We start from the raw sequence: 16,223 nt of genomic DNA, 5'->3' as shown, positions 1-16,223 counted from the left end.
AGACCAAAATGGAAAAACAGCACAACAATATCCACAATGCAAAGGGGGCAATGTCTTTGTTATATCCAATAAAACATTTCTTTCCTATTTTTTCTCTTCTAATTTATAATTTTTTTATTGAAGTATAGTCAGTTTCCCATGTGTCAATTTCTGGTGTACATCATAATGTTTTAGTATAATATATGCATATACACACATAATACTTTTCATATTCTTTTTCATTATAGGTTACTACAAAACATTTCTTTCTGAACCAAAAAGCTCCAAAGGGATCTTTCATTGACGAGAAAAGAAAGCAGTATTTTTAAGTTGTTCCTTAACTCATAACACAAATTCATTATTACTTACTATCACCCTAAAATCCTGGCCTCTAGAAATATATAAAAAAAATCCACTCTGGATTTATGAAGGAAATTCTTATGGAATAAATTCCAGGTGGGTCCTCAGAATAAAAGCTCTCCTATTTATTTGTTCCCCTTAATTATTCTGATGGTATAGAAAATAGATATGTGAGCAAAGATGAACACAGAATATTATTTTAGTACCAAAATAACATTCAAATATTAGTGAAATGAAGTACTGACATGATATTTAAAAGGGTATACTACCTAAAGGATGAACTTCTTTATTTTTTTCTACTTTAAGTCAAAAGACTAAGAAAAGATCTTATACATGAACTGACAAAAGATATCCTCCTTAAAGTTTACACAGAGCAAATGTGAGACTAGAAATAATCTTTATAAGCTTTCATAGAGTTTTGAAGATTATTTTATAATTTTAACAAAGGTAAATTGATATCATATAAATAATACAAAAAGATAAATATATAATGCTATTAGCACCAATTTCAAATAAAATAAATATCTTCATGTAAATCCACCTGTCTACTACATAAAAAGGTTGATTCAAAGTCACTTGCCATTTTTGCGGGAAGGTGTCTGCACTGCCATTGGTGGGCAAGAATGGGCAGGTGCTACATCTGAAGAAGCAGTAGAGCCTGTATGATGAGCCTTTACCTTGTCAGCCCAACTGACACCTGTGGGAGCCAGACGTGGAGCAGCCACCGTGCCAGGTGAGCCCCTATGGAGAAAATGATTGCATTTAATAAATCAAATAAAAGTTAAATATTTAAATTTTAAATGAGTTATGTGTGTGTATGTGTATCCACATATACAAAACAACATACTACCATAGCAATTTAAGGCAAATATATTTATAAATTTATCTTGGTCTAATGCTTCATAAATTTGATATCGCATATTACATAGGAACAAGTATAATATAAAAGCTCTCATCAATTTGGTTTAAAAGAAAATTTCACTTAAATGGGGACTCTTAAAAATATGCATATGTACCTTAAACTTTTTATTTTCATTTAAAACTTGCATCTTTTAGTAATATAAATGTGCATTAATTTGCCATTCTATCAATATAGGCCCTATTAAAACAGGCTTTTTTTGTGTCTGTAATTCTTACATGAGCCACAAGTATGATGCCTCATTGACAATGGCCAATTTTGGTTTCTTCAAAATGGAGTGAGAATTTAGTGACACCTATTAAGTAATCTAAGTGCACAGTCCTCAATGTTAATAATATTTTCCCCAATCTTTCACAGTTGTCCTATCCACTCCTCAGTTGACAGCAAAACTTTTAACAGTTCACTTGATTAAAGCTTTCCAAACACTTATCTTAGTTTTCACAGAAACAATGACCCTTTTCATACTCATATTTCACTGGTTTACTTAATATTTAAATTATGAGTTAAAATATTGAAAACAACTTAAATAAACAAGTTTGGTAACTAACTGCATAGTTTAAATAAGCATTTAATTCAACCAGGAAGAACAGAAGTGAGTATATATTCTAAAGACAGCCTATAAGCCACCATTTTTCAGTATCTTAAACATGTTTTACAATGATAATAAAGAGTGTCAATTAATCCAGTGATATGATTAGATGGAGATCAGTATGAGAACTTTTAGTATGCATGCATTGAAGATTTTCAGTGTTAAAATAAACCACGTACTATACAATACTCTGAACCACAGACCAATGGAATGCATTATAAGGGAATTTCCCTTACAATGATACTGGAATATACCAACATTTGGTTTTGCTTGCTTATCTATCTTTCCCCCACTTCACAAAAATCCAATTATTACAAGGTTCCAAAGTCCATCACTCTTCACCTAAGGCAATGCTATCTAATAATCTCATTTGAAAGCAAAGAATTGGTTCTACTGAATAACACTTAATGAGCTCTTACTAAGGGCCAGGTACAATGCTAAGTGCTTGAGATATAGAAGATACGACAAACATCTTACCTTAAAGGAAGTCATGGTGTAAGTACAAAAAAAAAAATTTTAACACATTGCAAATCTAAAAATAATGATGTATGTGCAAGGTTCAGCAGTAACAAGACATGAAAATGACTGTGACACAGTTGGGGCAGGGAGTGGTGAGAAGTCCTGAAGAAAGGTGAGCTTTTAATAGAAGAAAGAGAATTGACCAAGCAAACTACTTACCAATCCTCACATTATTCATCAAGTGTGAAGATTCACTATAAAGAACTAGATAGAATCCAAATTTTTGTCTTAAAAACAAATTCTGCCAGGGAAATTAAAGGATAACAACAGTGATGACTGTGAGGAACAACATCACAGCTGCCAGAGGTGTCAATAACATTTTGGGCAAACAGGGCTAACTTAAAAGGAAAAGCTGGAGAACGAGACATACTTAGGGAGCTTTGAAAAGCTCCAATATACCCCTGGAAATCAAGAAGGCCACGCACAGGTGCAGGGTTGTGTGCAAGCCCAGGAAAGATCTGAGAAGGCCCTAATCTCTCACCTCTGACTGACCCTAGGCTCTGAGGAAGCAGGAACTGGCAGCAAAGACAACTGTAAACTCCAGGGCACTGAAGACATACTTATCACATATAAAACTAGACAAGAGCCGGAGATTTATTGGTTCAAGGCATTTAAGCAAACCTCTATCAAATGATTAGTTGACAACTAAGATAACTGAGCAGAGCCTGAGTGGATACACATGCAAAGAACAGATTTCATAAAACTAGTTCAAGAAGTCAAACAAACAAATAGTAACAAAACCACCACCACCAAACAGCCACAACCACAAATCCTGGAAAGGGGTAGCAATCTGATCTCCAGAGTTGTCACATTATTTAAAATATCCAGTTTTTAACAAAAAACTGTAAGACATGCAAATAAACAGGAAAGTATGGCCTACTCACAGATACACAAAAGAACAGTAACTGAAATGAGTTCCCAAGGCAGCGTGAACATTGGACTTACTAGACCAAGACTTTAAATAAGCTACTATAACTGTGCTCAAAGAATATCAAAAACAAAAGGAAACCGTATTAAAAACTAAAGTATGAAAACAAAGTTTCATCAAATACAGAATATCAGTGAAGAGAAATTAAATATAAAAAAGAACTACGTAGATGTTCTGGACTTGAAAAGTAAAATAATGAAAATGAAAAATTCACCAGAAGGGCTCAACAGTAGAACTGAGCTAGCAAAATAAAGAATCAGTAAATTTGAAGAGAGGTAAATTCAAACTACCTAACCTGAGAAACAGGAAAAAGAAGTATAGAACACTGAACAGAGTCTTGAAGATCTGTGGAACACCATCACGAGTACCAACACAGATCAAGTGGGATTCCCAAAGAGAGAGAAAGGGACAGAAAGAGTATCTGCAGAAATAATGGACAAATATTTCCCAAATTTGAGGAAAACATTCATCTACAAATCCAAAAGTCTCAACTTAAAGTAGAATAAACTCAGAGATCCATTCCTAGATACATCATAGTCAAACTACTGACAATCAAAGACAAAGATTGAATCCTGAGAGCAGCAAGAGAAAAGTGAGGCATCTCATGAAAGGGTCCCCAATAAGAATAACAGCTTATATCTCACCAGGAGCCATGGAAGCCAGAAGGTGGTGAGAGGACATGTTCAAAGTGCTAGAAGAAAAAGACTCTCAACCAAGAATTCCATGCACTGCAAAACTATACTTCAAAAACTAAAGGATAAATTAAGATATTCTCAGATAAACAAAAATTAAGAAAAACTGTCACTAGCAGACCTGTCCAATAAGATAAAGATATACTAAAGAGAGTTCTTCCAACTGAATGATAGGACACTAGACAGTAACTTGAATCTATGTGAAGAGGATCACTAAAAGTAACTACATAGGTAAATATGAAAGACAATACAAATGTATTTTTTCTTATAACTCTTTTCTTTTCCTGTGTGATATAAAAGACAACTGTATAAAACAATGATTATAAAACTGTGTTGATAAATTATAATGTATAAAGATGTAATTTATATGACAACAAAGTGTATGATATATATTTAGATCCTCTGTTGTAAAAGAAATTGCCAGTTCACGTTACAAGTCATTTAGCATGAAATATGTTCACAAGTTTCATTTTTGGATCCTAATTATGTTTAAATATACAACATTTCCTAAAAGTTAAATTTTCCTTTCCTGGATTTTTTTTAAACCTTTTATTCAAACAATTTCAAACATAAACAATAACATATATGTGGATATATTCATAGTGAAATACCAGTTTTATAATACTATATTATTCACAAAAAAATTATTTACTGTAATATAAGTCTTAGTAGGCTTTTTTCTACTTCGTCTCACCCAAAATTTAAGCTTCTTCGAGCATTTGATGTTACACTTATTCTATCTGTTGATGGACTTGGAATCACATGACGTCCTGGAGACATCTTCTTTACTTCCCATGCCAATGAAGTTGGTCTGCCAATTCAAGACATACAGCAGATTAACAGACAAAAGGCCGGGGGTTGGGGAGGAGGCGGGGGAGCAGGGGAAGGAATCTAATCTTTTCTCTTGGTTGTTAGTGGGTGAGAATCTAAGCAGGTCACAAGTTTCCCTTAGAGCACTATTTACCAGAAAGTTACCATGTTACCACTTAGTAATCCCAGATGATGCATGGTCCAGGATCTTCCACCCACTGCAGCATAGCAACATAAACCTAATTATCTAAAAAGGGTTATGGAGTTACAAAGACACTGAGATAAACTTAAAAGCCTCCACATACCCAGCTAAAAACACATTAAAAAGGCAATGATACTAATTTGGTCTACTTTGTCTGGTGCCCTTGGAGAGCTGTGTGTGTAGAACAGGGATCAAGACAAAAAGACAGCGGTGATGGGTAAAATGAAGAATATACAGGAAAATATGAATTCTTCTTTGTCTACCTCCTAATCACCCATGAGAGTGTGATCATAAAGGTCATAAAGAAAAGCTAACTACTCCTCCTCCGTCAGCGGCCCCTACAACCAATCAGCTGACAGGATGCACACTTCACTAAAATGTTTTTCTCAAGCAACATCTTCTCTATCCCTATGTCTGAATCAGACCTCCACAACTCCCCACAATCTCCTTGCCTCAATCTAGTGATTGTGATTTTTCCTCTCCTTTCCTCTCATGAGATTTATTATTAGAAAACAAGAAGATTCAGATAGATGACTATCCAAATAAAGTATAAAGCTTTTGACAATTAATTGCCAAATCACTTTTCAGAAAGGTTGTAAAACTTATATTCCCATCAGATAAAAAATTCCCATTTCCCTTTACCTTGTCAACAGTTGGTATCTTGTTTTAAAAATTTCACTGGATTGTGAAGGAGACAGTATTGCCCGCAAAGTCTAAAATACTTACTATCTGGCAGTTTAGAGAAAAAGTTTGCTGGCTCCTGCACTAGCGTTTCAGCCTTTGACAAGTTCTTTCTCCTACAAGCATTTCAATAAAAGTGTTTAATTGAAAAAAAATTTATTGGCAAAGTAGTATCTGTTTTTATTTTTTAAATTATATACATTTATGATCATTATAAGTGAGGCTGAATCTTTTTACCAGCCATTTGAATTTCTTCTTTTGGGATTTGTACATTAGGATCTATTGCCCATTTTGTCCACTGGGATTTGCACCATTTTCTAACTGATTTGAAATCCTTTTCTACTATTACTACTATAGCTACAAATCTTTGATAAATGAAATAACTATTTCACTTATGTAAATAGCAATTTTCAATTTTTATGAAAGAAGGTATATTTTCTTCCTATTAAATCAAATCTATTGATATCTTCTTTTGTGGTTTCTGCCTTTGTCTTACGAAGTCCTTTCACACAATAAAAATATATAAATATTCATCTAATTTTCTTCTGTAAATATGTGCAACATCAGTTTTTACATTTAAATCTCAAGTCTAGGTGAAATGAATTTTGATGCATGATTTGAGTAATGAAAGATGGATAATGCCATCTACAGGAAATTTAAGGTTGCTTTCTGTATTTGGGAGCTACCTTAGGAGACAAAGAAGAGAAATGCTGATAAGTAGTTAAGGTAAAAGAGTTGCCTCAGGTATATTTTTGAACCATGATGCCAAGACAGGGATGGCTTGGACTTGGACTCAGAATCTTTCTCAATATAATCTTCAACATAGCCTCTATTAGCGTGGAGTTTGCAAGCAAGAAAAAAAACCTAGTTAGCTTTTTAAATGCACTGATGGTTATATTACAGGCCCTTTTTGAACACAAGAAACAGAAACTCAATAAAGTTAAATTAAAAGAAGAAGGAAATAAAGATTTATTTTAAGGATATAAACTGTACAAGGTCAAGGACATCCAAGGTGGGGAAAAAAACTAGAATCAGGGCTCAGGGGGATTAGGCTTGGAAGAGACAAGTTTTAAGGCAACTCTCAAACTCTCAAAGACCAGAAGATTTCTCTCATTTCTGCCTCTCTCTGTACCTCTATTCCATTTTCTTTGAACCTGCTTTCCTTTGCTTATCTTCACAAGGGCAAAATGCTCACCAATCCCAAATCAACATGATGATCTCTTACCCTGGTTCAATCCAATGAAGGAATGTACCCCACCACACACACAACCTGATCTAATCATCTATTACCAAGCAGTAAGGATGAAACTGCTTGGTACAAAGACAACTTGGCTTGACCTACCAACGGTTAAGATGTTTAACACATCATGGATTCCTTGAATTTGACTTCCTGGGAATCAAGATTTCCTGCATTTGTCTCTTGGGATTTCTTAACTCTCTTGGTCTCCCCACAGGGCTGATACACTAGGATGGGGTAAAAGATGTGTTCTCTAAAGGATGGTTCCACTCACTGAGATTGAATCAAGGTTAAATCCAAGGGAAAGAGGCAGCTGAGGCCTGTTTTCTCTGGGTAAAAAGGCATCACTGTAGCCACACAGACTGACCCAGTTCACAAGGCTCAGGTTTCACTTATAAGTCTAAAATAAATAATAAATTTTTCTTTCGTTTTTGTACATAACTAAAATAATACTAAGTCCAGTTGGATTACCTATTTCCAGACCATCTCAACTCTCTCTACTGCCTTTACTCTAGTCTGAGTAGCCATCATCTATGAACTATACTGCTCAACCATCCCACACTGTACCAAAAAGATTTTTTTAAAACACAAATTTGATGTTGTTTCCTTGCTTAGAAACCTTTATGGCTCAAAATAAAGTCTAAAGTTTTTATCATGCCTACAGAGCCCTGCATAATTGGGTCTCTGTCTACCTCTCCAGGCTCATCTCATGCTACCCTTCCCCTGTCCTCTTCACCCCAGCCCTGCTAAACTCTAAATTCCTTGACTAGACTGCGCTCTCTTCCACCTCCGGGGTATCACATATACCATCCCCTCCACCTAGGATTACTCTTTTTCTTCTCTCCTCTCTCCTTCGCTTCTTGGCATTTCTGACTCACTTAAATATAACCTCCCTGGGGAAGCCCTCCTAGACTTTACTGGTTGATGATGCCTTTTCTTATACTCCCAAAGTATATATACTACATTTCTTTTTGATGACACTTTGTACACTGGTAAGTATTTAACTTCAGTGTTTCCTGCAATTGCACTCTATCACTTCATGAGGGCGGGGACGGTGTCTGTTTTCTTCACAACAGTCCCAGATCCTGGCACACAACACTCAGATGTTGTGTGTTCATTTCAAATGAAGGTTTCTAAAATAGCTCTGATCTCTCATTATTTCCCTAACTGCATCAATTTTCCTCACTGCCTATTACATTAAGAAGAAATATTACACCTCTCCCTACATTATGTTCACATCACACATGCTCTTCCCTTCTACAGCTGTCTTTATTCCTTCATGTGAAAGGCCAGTCACTTGTTAAAATCCATCGCATCCTTTAAACACTTACGCATCCTCCATGAAATCTTTCCTGATCTATCCCCCAAAAGAGATATGACCCTGTCCTTCTCTGAACACCTATAATATATTCTCATAGTAATAAGTTCTATTTTAGCCCACCTTAGACTACAAATTCATGAAAGTAGTAAAGGTATCATATTCTGCAATTAAATTTCTATACTGGATAAAAGTGCCTTGTACTAGTAGGTACAGGATAAATATTTGTTACTTAACTGAATGAGAAATACAGCTCCCAACTTTTAGAATTTTATGTTTCAAGGTAAACTGAGGTCAAGTTCATTGTCAATTTCAATAATTGCTTTCAAATCTGTTGGCTGCTGTAAATATAAAGACCAGAATTCATTACCTGCTTTGAGCAGTCTGTCTTCTCTAGCTTTTCCTGAAGTTGAATCCAGTCAATCAATGCTTTGAAATCTCTTACATAGTTATCGAGCATCATTAGCACCTCCTAATTAAAAACAAACAACAAACATTAAATTCCATTCTGAAACTAAAGAGTCTAAAGAAAAAATTTTAGAGTAAAAGACTTAGGAATTAATAATTTTTATACTATACTTCTTGTTGAGGAAGCAGCAAAACCTACTGACCTAGTTTTCTAGGTTTTGTTTTATTTTTCACTCTCACTGTTTGGTAAGAAATTAGTGAAGCTGACAGTCTAAAGACCAAGAGATGGTAGATACTCCTTCTCAAGACTTCTCAACTGACCATTCTTTTAAACTTTTTTATTGTTAAGCCAGAAAGTGCACAAAACATAAACGTACAGATAAATTATTTCAAAGCAAAGACCCATCAACCACCTGCCCCTGTCCTGGGATCAGCCATTTCTGTAAGCAGCTTTGGTTCCTTTATTGGAAAATGGTATCTTGACCAAGATTAGGTATTTAATGTGCTCACTGCTATTGGTGTGTCAATTCTAGGTGCTCAAGTAGACAGTAGAAATCTATGCATACACACACACCTGCACCTATTTCTATATCCAGGTATGTGTAGGTATTTAAGAAACCCATGAGTTCATATCAATGCTTCCAAATTCCAATCAGTCACCTACAGTTCATTCTAAACTTCCCCCTTTCCATATCTGTAAATCCTTTCTCTGAAAAAGAGAACCCTTCCTCCTTTTATCTTCAAAATATAACTTATTTTCTTAATATCTCTAATGCAACCAATCCAAACCTGCCAGCCACTTCTAATACATATTTTAATGTATTTTTTAATGTATAAATTTAAAAACTTGTATTATTAAAGTCTTGTAGGACCTGTAGTAATGTTACCTCTTTCATCCCTGATAGCAGTGCTGGTAGTAATGTTACCTTTTTCATCACTGATATTGGTTATATTCATAGCTTTCTTTTCTTGTTTAGCCATAACAACAGCTTCTGACTTTGATGATCTTCTCTGACGTATGACAGTTCTATTTTATTAATTTCTGCTCTTTTCTTTATCATTTTCTTCCTTCTGATTTCTTTGGGTTTAGTTCACTTTTTTCCTCTACTTTCCTGAGCTAGATACTTAGATCACTTGCTTTCAGCCTTTATTTCATTTCAAATATATGCATTTTATCAATATAAAGTTTCCTTTAAGCATGACTTAGGCTCAAGCTCACATATATTGTTTTGTTATCATTCAGTTCAAAATATTTTCTAATTTCTATTAATTTCTTCGTTGACAATGGATTATTCAGAAATGTTTTGCTGTGGCTTCCCTCTTAGGATTTCTATCTTTTCCTGGATCATGCCCCTATAATTCTTCCCTGCTGAAGAATTCTTCACTCTCCTAAGCTTTCTGTAGATCTGTTATTTATCACCTAGCTCTTCTATTTGTCCTCAGAGAGACAGTAGGCCTGAATTTTCTATTCCATCTCAGTGAAGCCCCTCAACCAAACATTTTCACCACTGATTCTGATAAAGAAATACAAGGTATGTTCATCCAATTTACAGATGAAATAAACTTACAGGAGACAACAGAATTCAAAAAATAAATAAATCTGCACTGTTCAAAATGATGATCACTTGAGTGTAAAACCACAGGCCACTGAGATCTACTCCATTGCTCTGAAAGAGGAATTGATCTCAAGCTTAACTATGTATAGATATTGGTTAATTGGCCAAAGATTTCATTTAAATGGGTAAGACAAAGAACTTTAAAGTTTATTCACTTTACCAGTATTATACCATTTCTCATCTTACTGAAAAGACCATACAGACATACCAGTCTCATACATACGGCCAACAGGTACATGAAAAGATGCTCAATACTGCTAATAGAGAAATGCTACTCAAAATCACAATGAGGTATCACTTCACACCAGTCAGAATGGCCATCATTAAGAAGTCCACAAATGATAAATCCTGGAGAGGGTGTGGAGAAAAAGACAACCCTCCTATATTGTTGGTGGGAATGTAATTTGGTCTAGCCACTAAGGAAAACAGTATGGAGATTTCCTAAAACATTAAAAATAGAGTTACTGTATGATCTAGCAATCTCATTCCAGGGCACATATCCAGAGAGAAAACACACACACACACACACACACACACACACACAATGGAATAGTACTCAGCCACAAAAAAGAATGAAATAATGCCATTTGTAACAACAGGGATGGATCTAGAGGTTATCTTACTTGATGTCAAGTAAGTCAGACAGAGAAAGACAAATATCACATGATATCACTTATATGTGGAATCTAAAAAATGAGACAAACTTATTTACAAAACAGAAACAGACTCACAGATACAGAAAACAAACTTATCATTACCAAAGAGGAATGGGAGGGGAGGGATAAATTAGGAGTTTGGGATTAGCAGATACAAACTACTATATATAAACTAGATAAACAGCAAGGTCCTATGGTATAGCACAAGGAACTATATTCAATACTGTGTAATAACCTACAACAGAAAAGATTATGAATATATATTTACAACTGAAACACTATTCTGTACACCAGAAACTAACACAACATTGTAAATCAACTATAGTTTAATAAAAAAAAAAGATACACCTGTCTCACTTGACTTTATTATAAAAGGCAACTTTTCAATACTCCCAGAAGATAACTATCAGAAAATGCCGACCAGCTATAAAAATGCTAATTTGTTTTATAAATACATTACTTTTCTACAACAAAATCTTAGACTGACATTTTAGTATCAGTGGCAGTCAAAGACCTTGAAAACACTTTTTACTTATGTTTTAAAAAATACAAGTACACTGTGGAAACCAGACCCAAGACTAGTAATAAATACTATGCCAAATTATTCATAAATGAAATATAGTATCAACTTCACTTTAGTCACGAAAGTTATATCCTATTTTAAGACTCTTCTGAACAGAGAAGTATTGTTGATTTTCTTTCAAAGGTAATCTTTAGTGACAAATCACTGGTAATAAAAGTCTTCTATAATTAGGAAAAGGAACAAATTTTAAATTTAGTTGGCTTCCTTTTCTCAATTCTACTAATATAATTCAAATTGTTTAATTAAATTCATTCAACTTAAATCACCTACTTCAGGGCACAGAAATATTTGATTCAGAATAATTTATCTCAGAAGTTTTCTACTGATCTCTATTTTTGCTAAAAAAAAAGAAGAAACCCTCTAAAAGGCAAGAATATATGCAGCTAGACTTCTGATACAAGCTGGCACAAAGTACATTTGGTGGCTTAAACAACCTACTTTAAGGAACGTTTAGCTCCACGTTATCAGAAATGATCAGAGTGGTACCATGCAGTTGTAATCTGAGTCATGTTTTACTAACAAGAGAATACAAACAAGACAAGCAGCTGGAGCAGCCTCATAGTCGCTGATGCACATCTTTCTCCTTACAGCTATGAAGGCCATTTTGTCAAGCAGAATGAAACAGAACAAAAGTGGCTCTGAAAGTAATGTTATAGGTATTCAGATAACTACATATAGATGTACAGCTAAAATTACCAATTAGTTTACCAATTGGCTGCAACGGATTCGATTGGTTTGTAACTAATTCTAGTTACTGGCGCACAGAGCAGGATGGTTGGCGCCATCCCTTTGTGCTCCTGACACACAATACTAGTGCACAGGCCCTTGGGCCCAGGACATCAATACAGCCCTCCAATTCAGCTGCAGGAATGAGCACAGCAGTGCACCTCTGAGGTGATGAAGGCGTAGAAACAAGCATCACATGAGAAGTCAGTGATAAAGGGAATCTTATGAAAGAAAGAGCTTTACAGAAAGCGAAACAAGTTTTAAAAGACATTATTTTTTTAAGAATAGCTAATCTATTTTTTAAAAAGCTACTAATGAAATAAACAGCTCAAAAGGGAAATCATCTGAAAGCAAAATGGCAAGTAAACCACTTTCAAGACTATCTAATAATATCATTCACAGTTATCTTCAATCCTTTTATCATTCACTTCTTTCAAATATCTCCCCTTAATTTTTAATATAAGCAATCTGGAAAAAGAATACATAATATATTAAACAAATGAAAATTTATAAATGAAAATCTGCTAATAGAAACCATTCTCTTAAAATTTAATCCTTACCAGAATCTTTTGGATACATAAAATTTGCAGTTGCCTGGGTACTGATAAAAATATTTTACTGCAGGGGCTAACTAATTTTTCCTTCAACTCATTTGCAAGTTTGCTTGAATAGATGCTTTTCTCTTACAGTATTTCCAATTATGAAAACTGAGCATAATCCTGATACCAAAGCCAGACAGAGACACTACAAGAAAACTACAGATCAGTTATCACTTATAAACACTGATGCAAAAATCCTCAAAAAATACTAGCAAACAATTAAGCAGCATACTAAAAGGAATAAACATCATGACCAAGTGAAATTTTTTCCTGGAATGCAAAGATAGCTCAAAATGTAAAAATCAATCAGTGTAATATACTGTGTCAACAAAATGAAGGTAAAAAACCACATGATCATCTCAATTGAAGTAGAAAAAATATGACAAAAATCAGCACTTTTCATGATTAAAAAAAAAAACACTCAACAAACTAGGAGTTAAAAGCAAACTACTGAAACATAATAAAATCCCCATATGAAAAATGCACAGCAAACATCATACTCAATGGTGAAAGACTGAATGCTTTTCCTCTAAGAACAGCAACAAGGCTAGGATGTTTCATAACTTTTTTTCAACAAAGTACTAGAAGTTTGAGTCAAAGTAATTAGGCAAGAAAAAGAATCAAAGATATCCAAATTGGAAGGAAGAAGTAAAATTATCTCTGGTTGCAGATATCATAATCTTTTAAGTAGAAAACACTAAAGAATCCACCAAAAAATATTAAAAATAATACATGAAAAAGCAAAGTAGCAGAATACAAAGTCAACATGCAAAAGTCAGTTGCATTTTTAATATATTGACAATGAAGAACACAAAAAGAAATGCAGAAACAACGCCATTTGCAACATCACCGAAAAGAATTAAAATACTTAGGAATTAACCAAGAAGGTGAAATACTTGTATATTAAAAACATCACTAAAAGATATTAAAGACATAAATGAAAACATCCCATCTTCATATAATGGAAGACTTAGCATTATTAAAATATCAATACTACTCCCAAAGCAATGTACAGTTTCAATGCAATCCTTATCAAAATCCCAAATTTGCAGAAATAGAAAAACCCACCCTAAAATTCATATGGAATCTCAAAGGACCCTAAATACTCAAAACAATCTTGAAAAAGACCAACAAAGCTGGCAGACTAACACCTCCTGATTTCAAAACCTATTACACAGCTACAATAATCAAACAATGTGGTACTGACATAATTACAGACATAGACATGAATGGAATAGAATCTAGAAATAAATCGTCACATATATGGTCAAAGGCCCATATGCTTGTTTTACATAAGAAACTATAACCCAAAATTAACTCCGATAGAGTTTTATATCACAATATGTTGATTCATTAAACCCCAACAATATGATGTTGCTTAAAAATATTTCTCTTAAAACATAAAAAGTTTTACATGCTTATAGTAACAATATTAATTGTGACAACCAAAGCATAAGCACAGGATTGTTTATGGTTAGCCATCAATCTCACTTTTCCCTGATCAGAGTGAATTAGGAGAGTGATAAGTAACTCCACGAAACCAAAGAATGTGAAAATCTCACTAGTGTCACCTACAATACCAATGGGGAATGGAGATAAGTTTTTTTTTTTAATAAATTGTTTGTGTATGTATACTCATTGCTGTAATTTCTTGCCTAGGACTAGGTATCAAGACAACTGTCTACCAAATCTTGCACAGAATGTAGAAGTACATAATTAAGTAATGCAAACAACAAGGGTACTCTTGAAAAATCAAAGCAAAGCAAAGCCTGAAGCACTCACAGAGGCAAAAGAGTAAAACAGTGGTTGCAGGGGATAGGGGTCAGAGGGTACAAACTTTCAGTTATAAGATGCGTAAGTTCTGACAATATAGTGTATAGCATGGAAACTACAGTTAACACTAAAGTATTGCATATTGAGGTAAATTATCGAGTCAAAAATGGGAGAAACTGGCTTCAAATGGATTACAAAGCCTTAAAGCAAACCTTACCTTACATTCCACCACACTCTGATCTGATTCACAAGTCACATAGATTTCGTCTACTGCCCGGCGAAGATTGTCAAAAAGAAATGCCCAGTATCGCGCTCTTAGATCAACTTTCCGAGGGTGCCTTGTCTTAGTGGGGCTTTTATCAAAGTGTTTGTCTCCAGTTGTAGCTGATGTTATTTTACAGTCTACTGTAGTGTTCTGGTGAAATAAAACAAAACATGAAAAAATATTTCTTATAAGCCTCCAGGGACTAGATTTTTGTATAAAGACCATTTTCAACATAAATACTTAAAAACATGACATTCTTCTTTTCAGCTTATATCACACTGAATTCATCAAAACAAAGCTGCTCATCGTAAATAAAAGTGGCAGGTTTGTAAGGTCAGTTACATATTTTATTGAAGATTAGGATGATTTTAATGGTGAACAGACCCTTAGTCAAAAAGGAGCCCTAAAGTGGCTCCTGATTTACTAGAATACCTGTATGGCACATTTACATACATTAACAAATAATTAATACCAATTTAAACATTTTGAAATTGCTTGAATATATTCTTTTCATTTAGAAATGACATGGTTATATTCAGTTACTTAATTTTAACTTAAACCATTTTTTCCACTAAAAGTCAAAATTATTGTGTAAATACAGAACAATTTACTAGAAGAGAATACCGATGAATAGAACCAAGCACCAGCTACAGAGCAGACTCACCAAATAACATTACTGCTGTGCTCAGATGACCCTCCGCTGCACAGGAAGACTTTGAAAATGTAAGATTATATTCTGTAGTCTTACAGACTGTACCACAGAATCATTCCCTCACAAACATGACCATGTAGTTTACACAGAGACCTAATTTCCAAACGCAAACCTGAAGCTTCTCACCAGAGTACAAAGGAGTTGCTTATCTCTCTGTGGCTACTTAAACTGATAAATAAATAAATACTAACCTTGTGCTACAGGTTAGAGCAACAAACAATCCAAAGTTTCTCTGGGTTGTTTTGTATGTATGTATATCATTCCTGTTAACCTGTTTGGTTTTTTTCTTTTTCATAAAAGAGCTCCAAAGTGAAGAAAATCCAAAATAGAAGCTAATAATCTCCCTGTTCTATTTTAGGCATTGGCCTTCAATGTAACAGTGATTCCTATACTTCAGAAAATTTTTTATGGTCAATATTTAGTTTATATAGAATCTTCACTACCAAAAGGCAAGCAAACAAAACATACACACAAAGACACACACTTAGGAGGCTGAGATGGAGCTGCTCATCCTTCTTCCACAGTCCCCCATACAGACTAAGGTTGCCAGACTTCGCAAATATTTTATCTGACAGCCCTAGTCCAGGCCCAAATTCTTAACACTCAAGCAATAAAATTTAAAGTAATCGTCAACAACCCACAAAACCTTTG

At 34.3% G+C, this 16,223-nt stretch overlaps 1 protein-coding gene across 4 annotated transcripts in view; it reads right to left on the bottom strand.

Annotated features, from left to right (window-relative positions):
• Nucleotides 1-16,223, bottom strand: part of SCAPER (S-phase cyclin A associated protein in the ER) — a 258,505-nt gene that overhangs the window by 221,624 nt on the left and 20,658 nt on the right. For 2 of the 4 annotated variants that reach the window (XM_032469109.1, XM_032469108.1), the window contains exons 1-3: nucleotides 8,605-8,709; nucleotides 4,681-4,797; nucleotides 920-1,080 (exon numbers count right to left, since the gene is read on the bottom strand). In XM_032469109.1, coding sequence (XP_032325000.1) covers nucleotides 920-1,080; nucleotides 4,681-4,766 — 247 coding nt within the window. In that variant the 5' untranslated portion in view covers nucleotides 4,767-4,797; nucleotides 8,605-8,709. Of the gene's footprint in view, nucleotides 1-919; nucleotides 1,081-4,680; nucleotides 4,802-8,604; nucleotides 8,710-14,812; nucleotides 15,011-16,223 lie in introns of those variants that run through there. The other 2 variants (XM_032469107.1, XM_032469110.1) reach the window with 2 other exon arrangements.

The sequence above is a fragment of the Camelus ferus genome, chromosome 27 (genome assembly GCF_009834535.1).
Source record: "Camelus ferus isolate YT-003-E chromosome 27, BCGSAC_Cfer_1.0, whole genome shotgun sequence".
Lineage (NCBI taxonomy): Eukaryota > Metazoa > Chordata > Mammalia > Artiodactyla > Camelidae > Camelus > Camelus ferus.
Note: the sequence above shows the minus strand (reverse complement) of the source record. Positions and strands in the feature narration are given on the sequence as shown.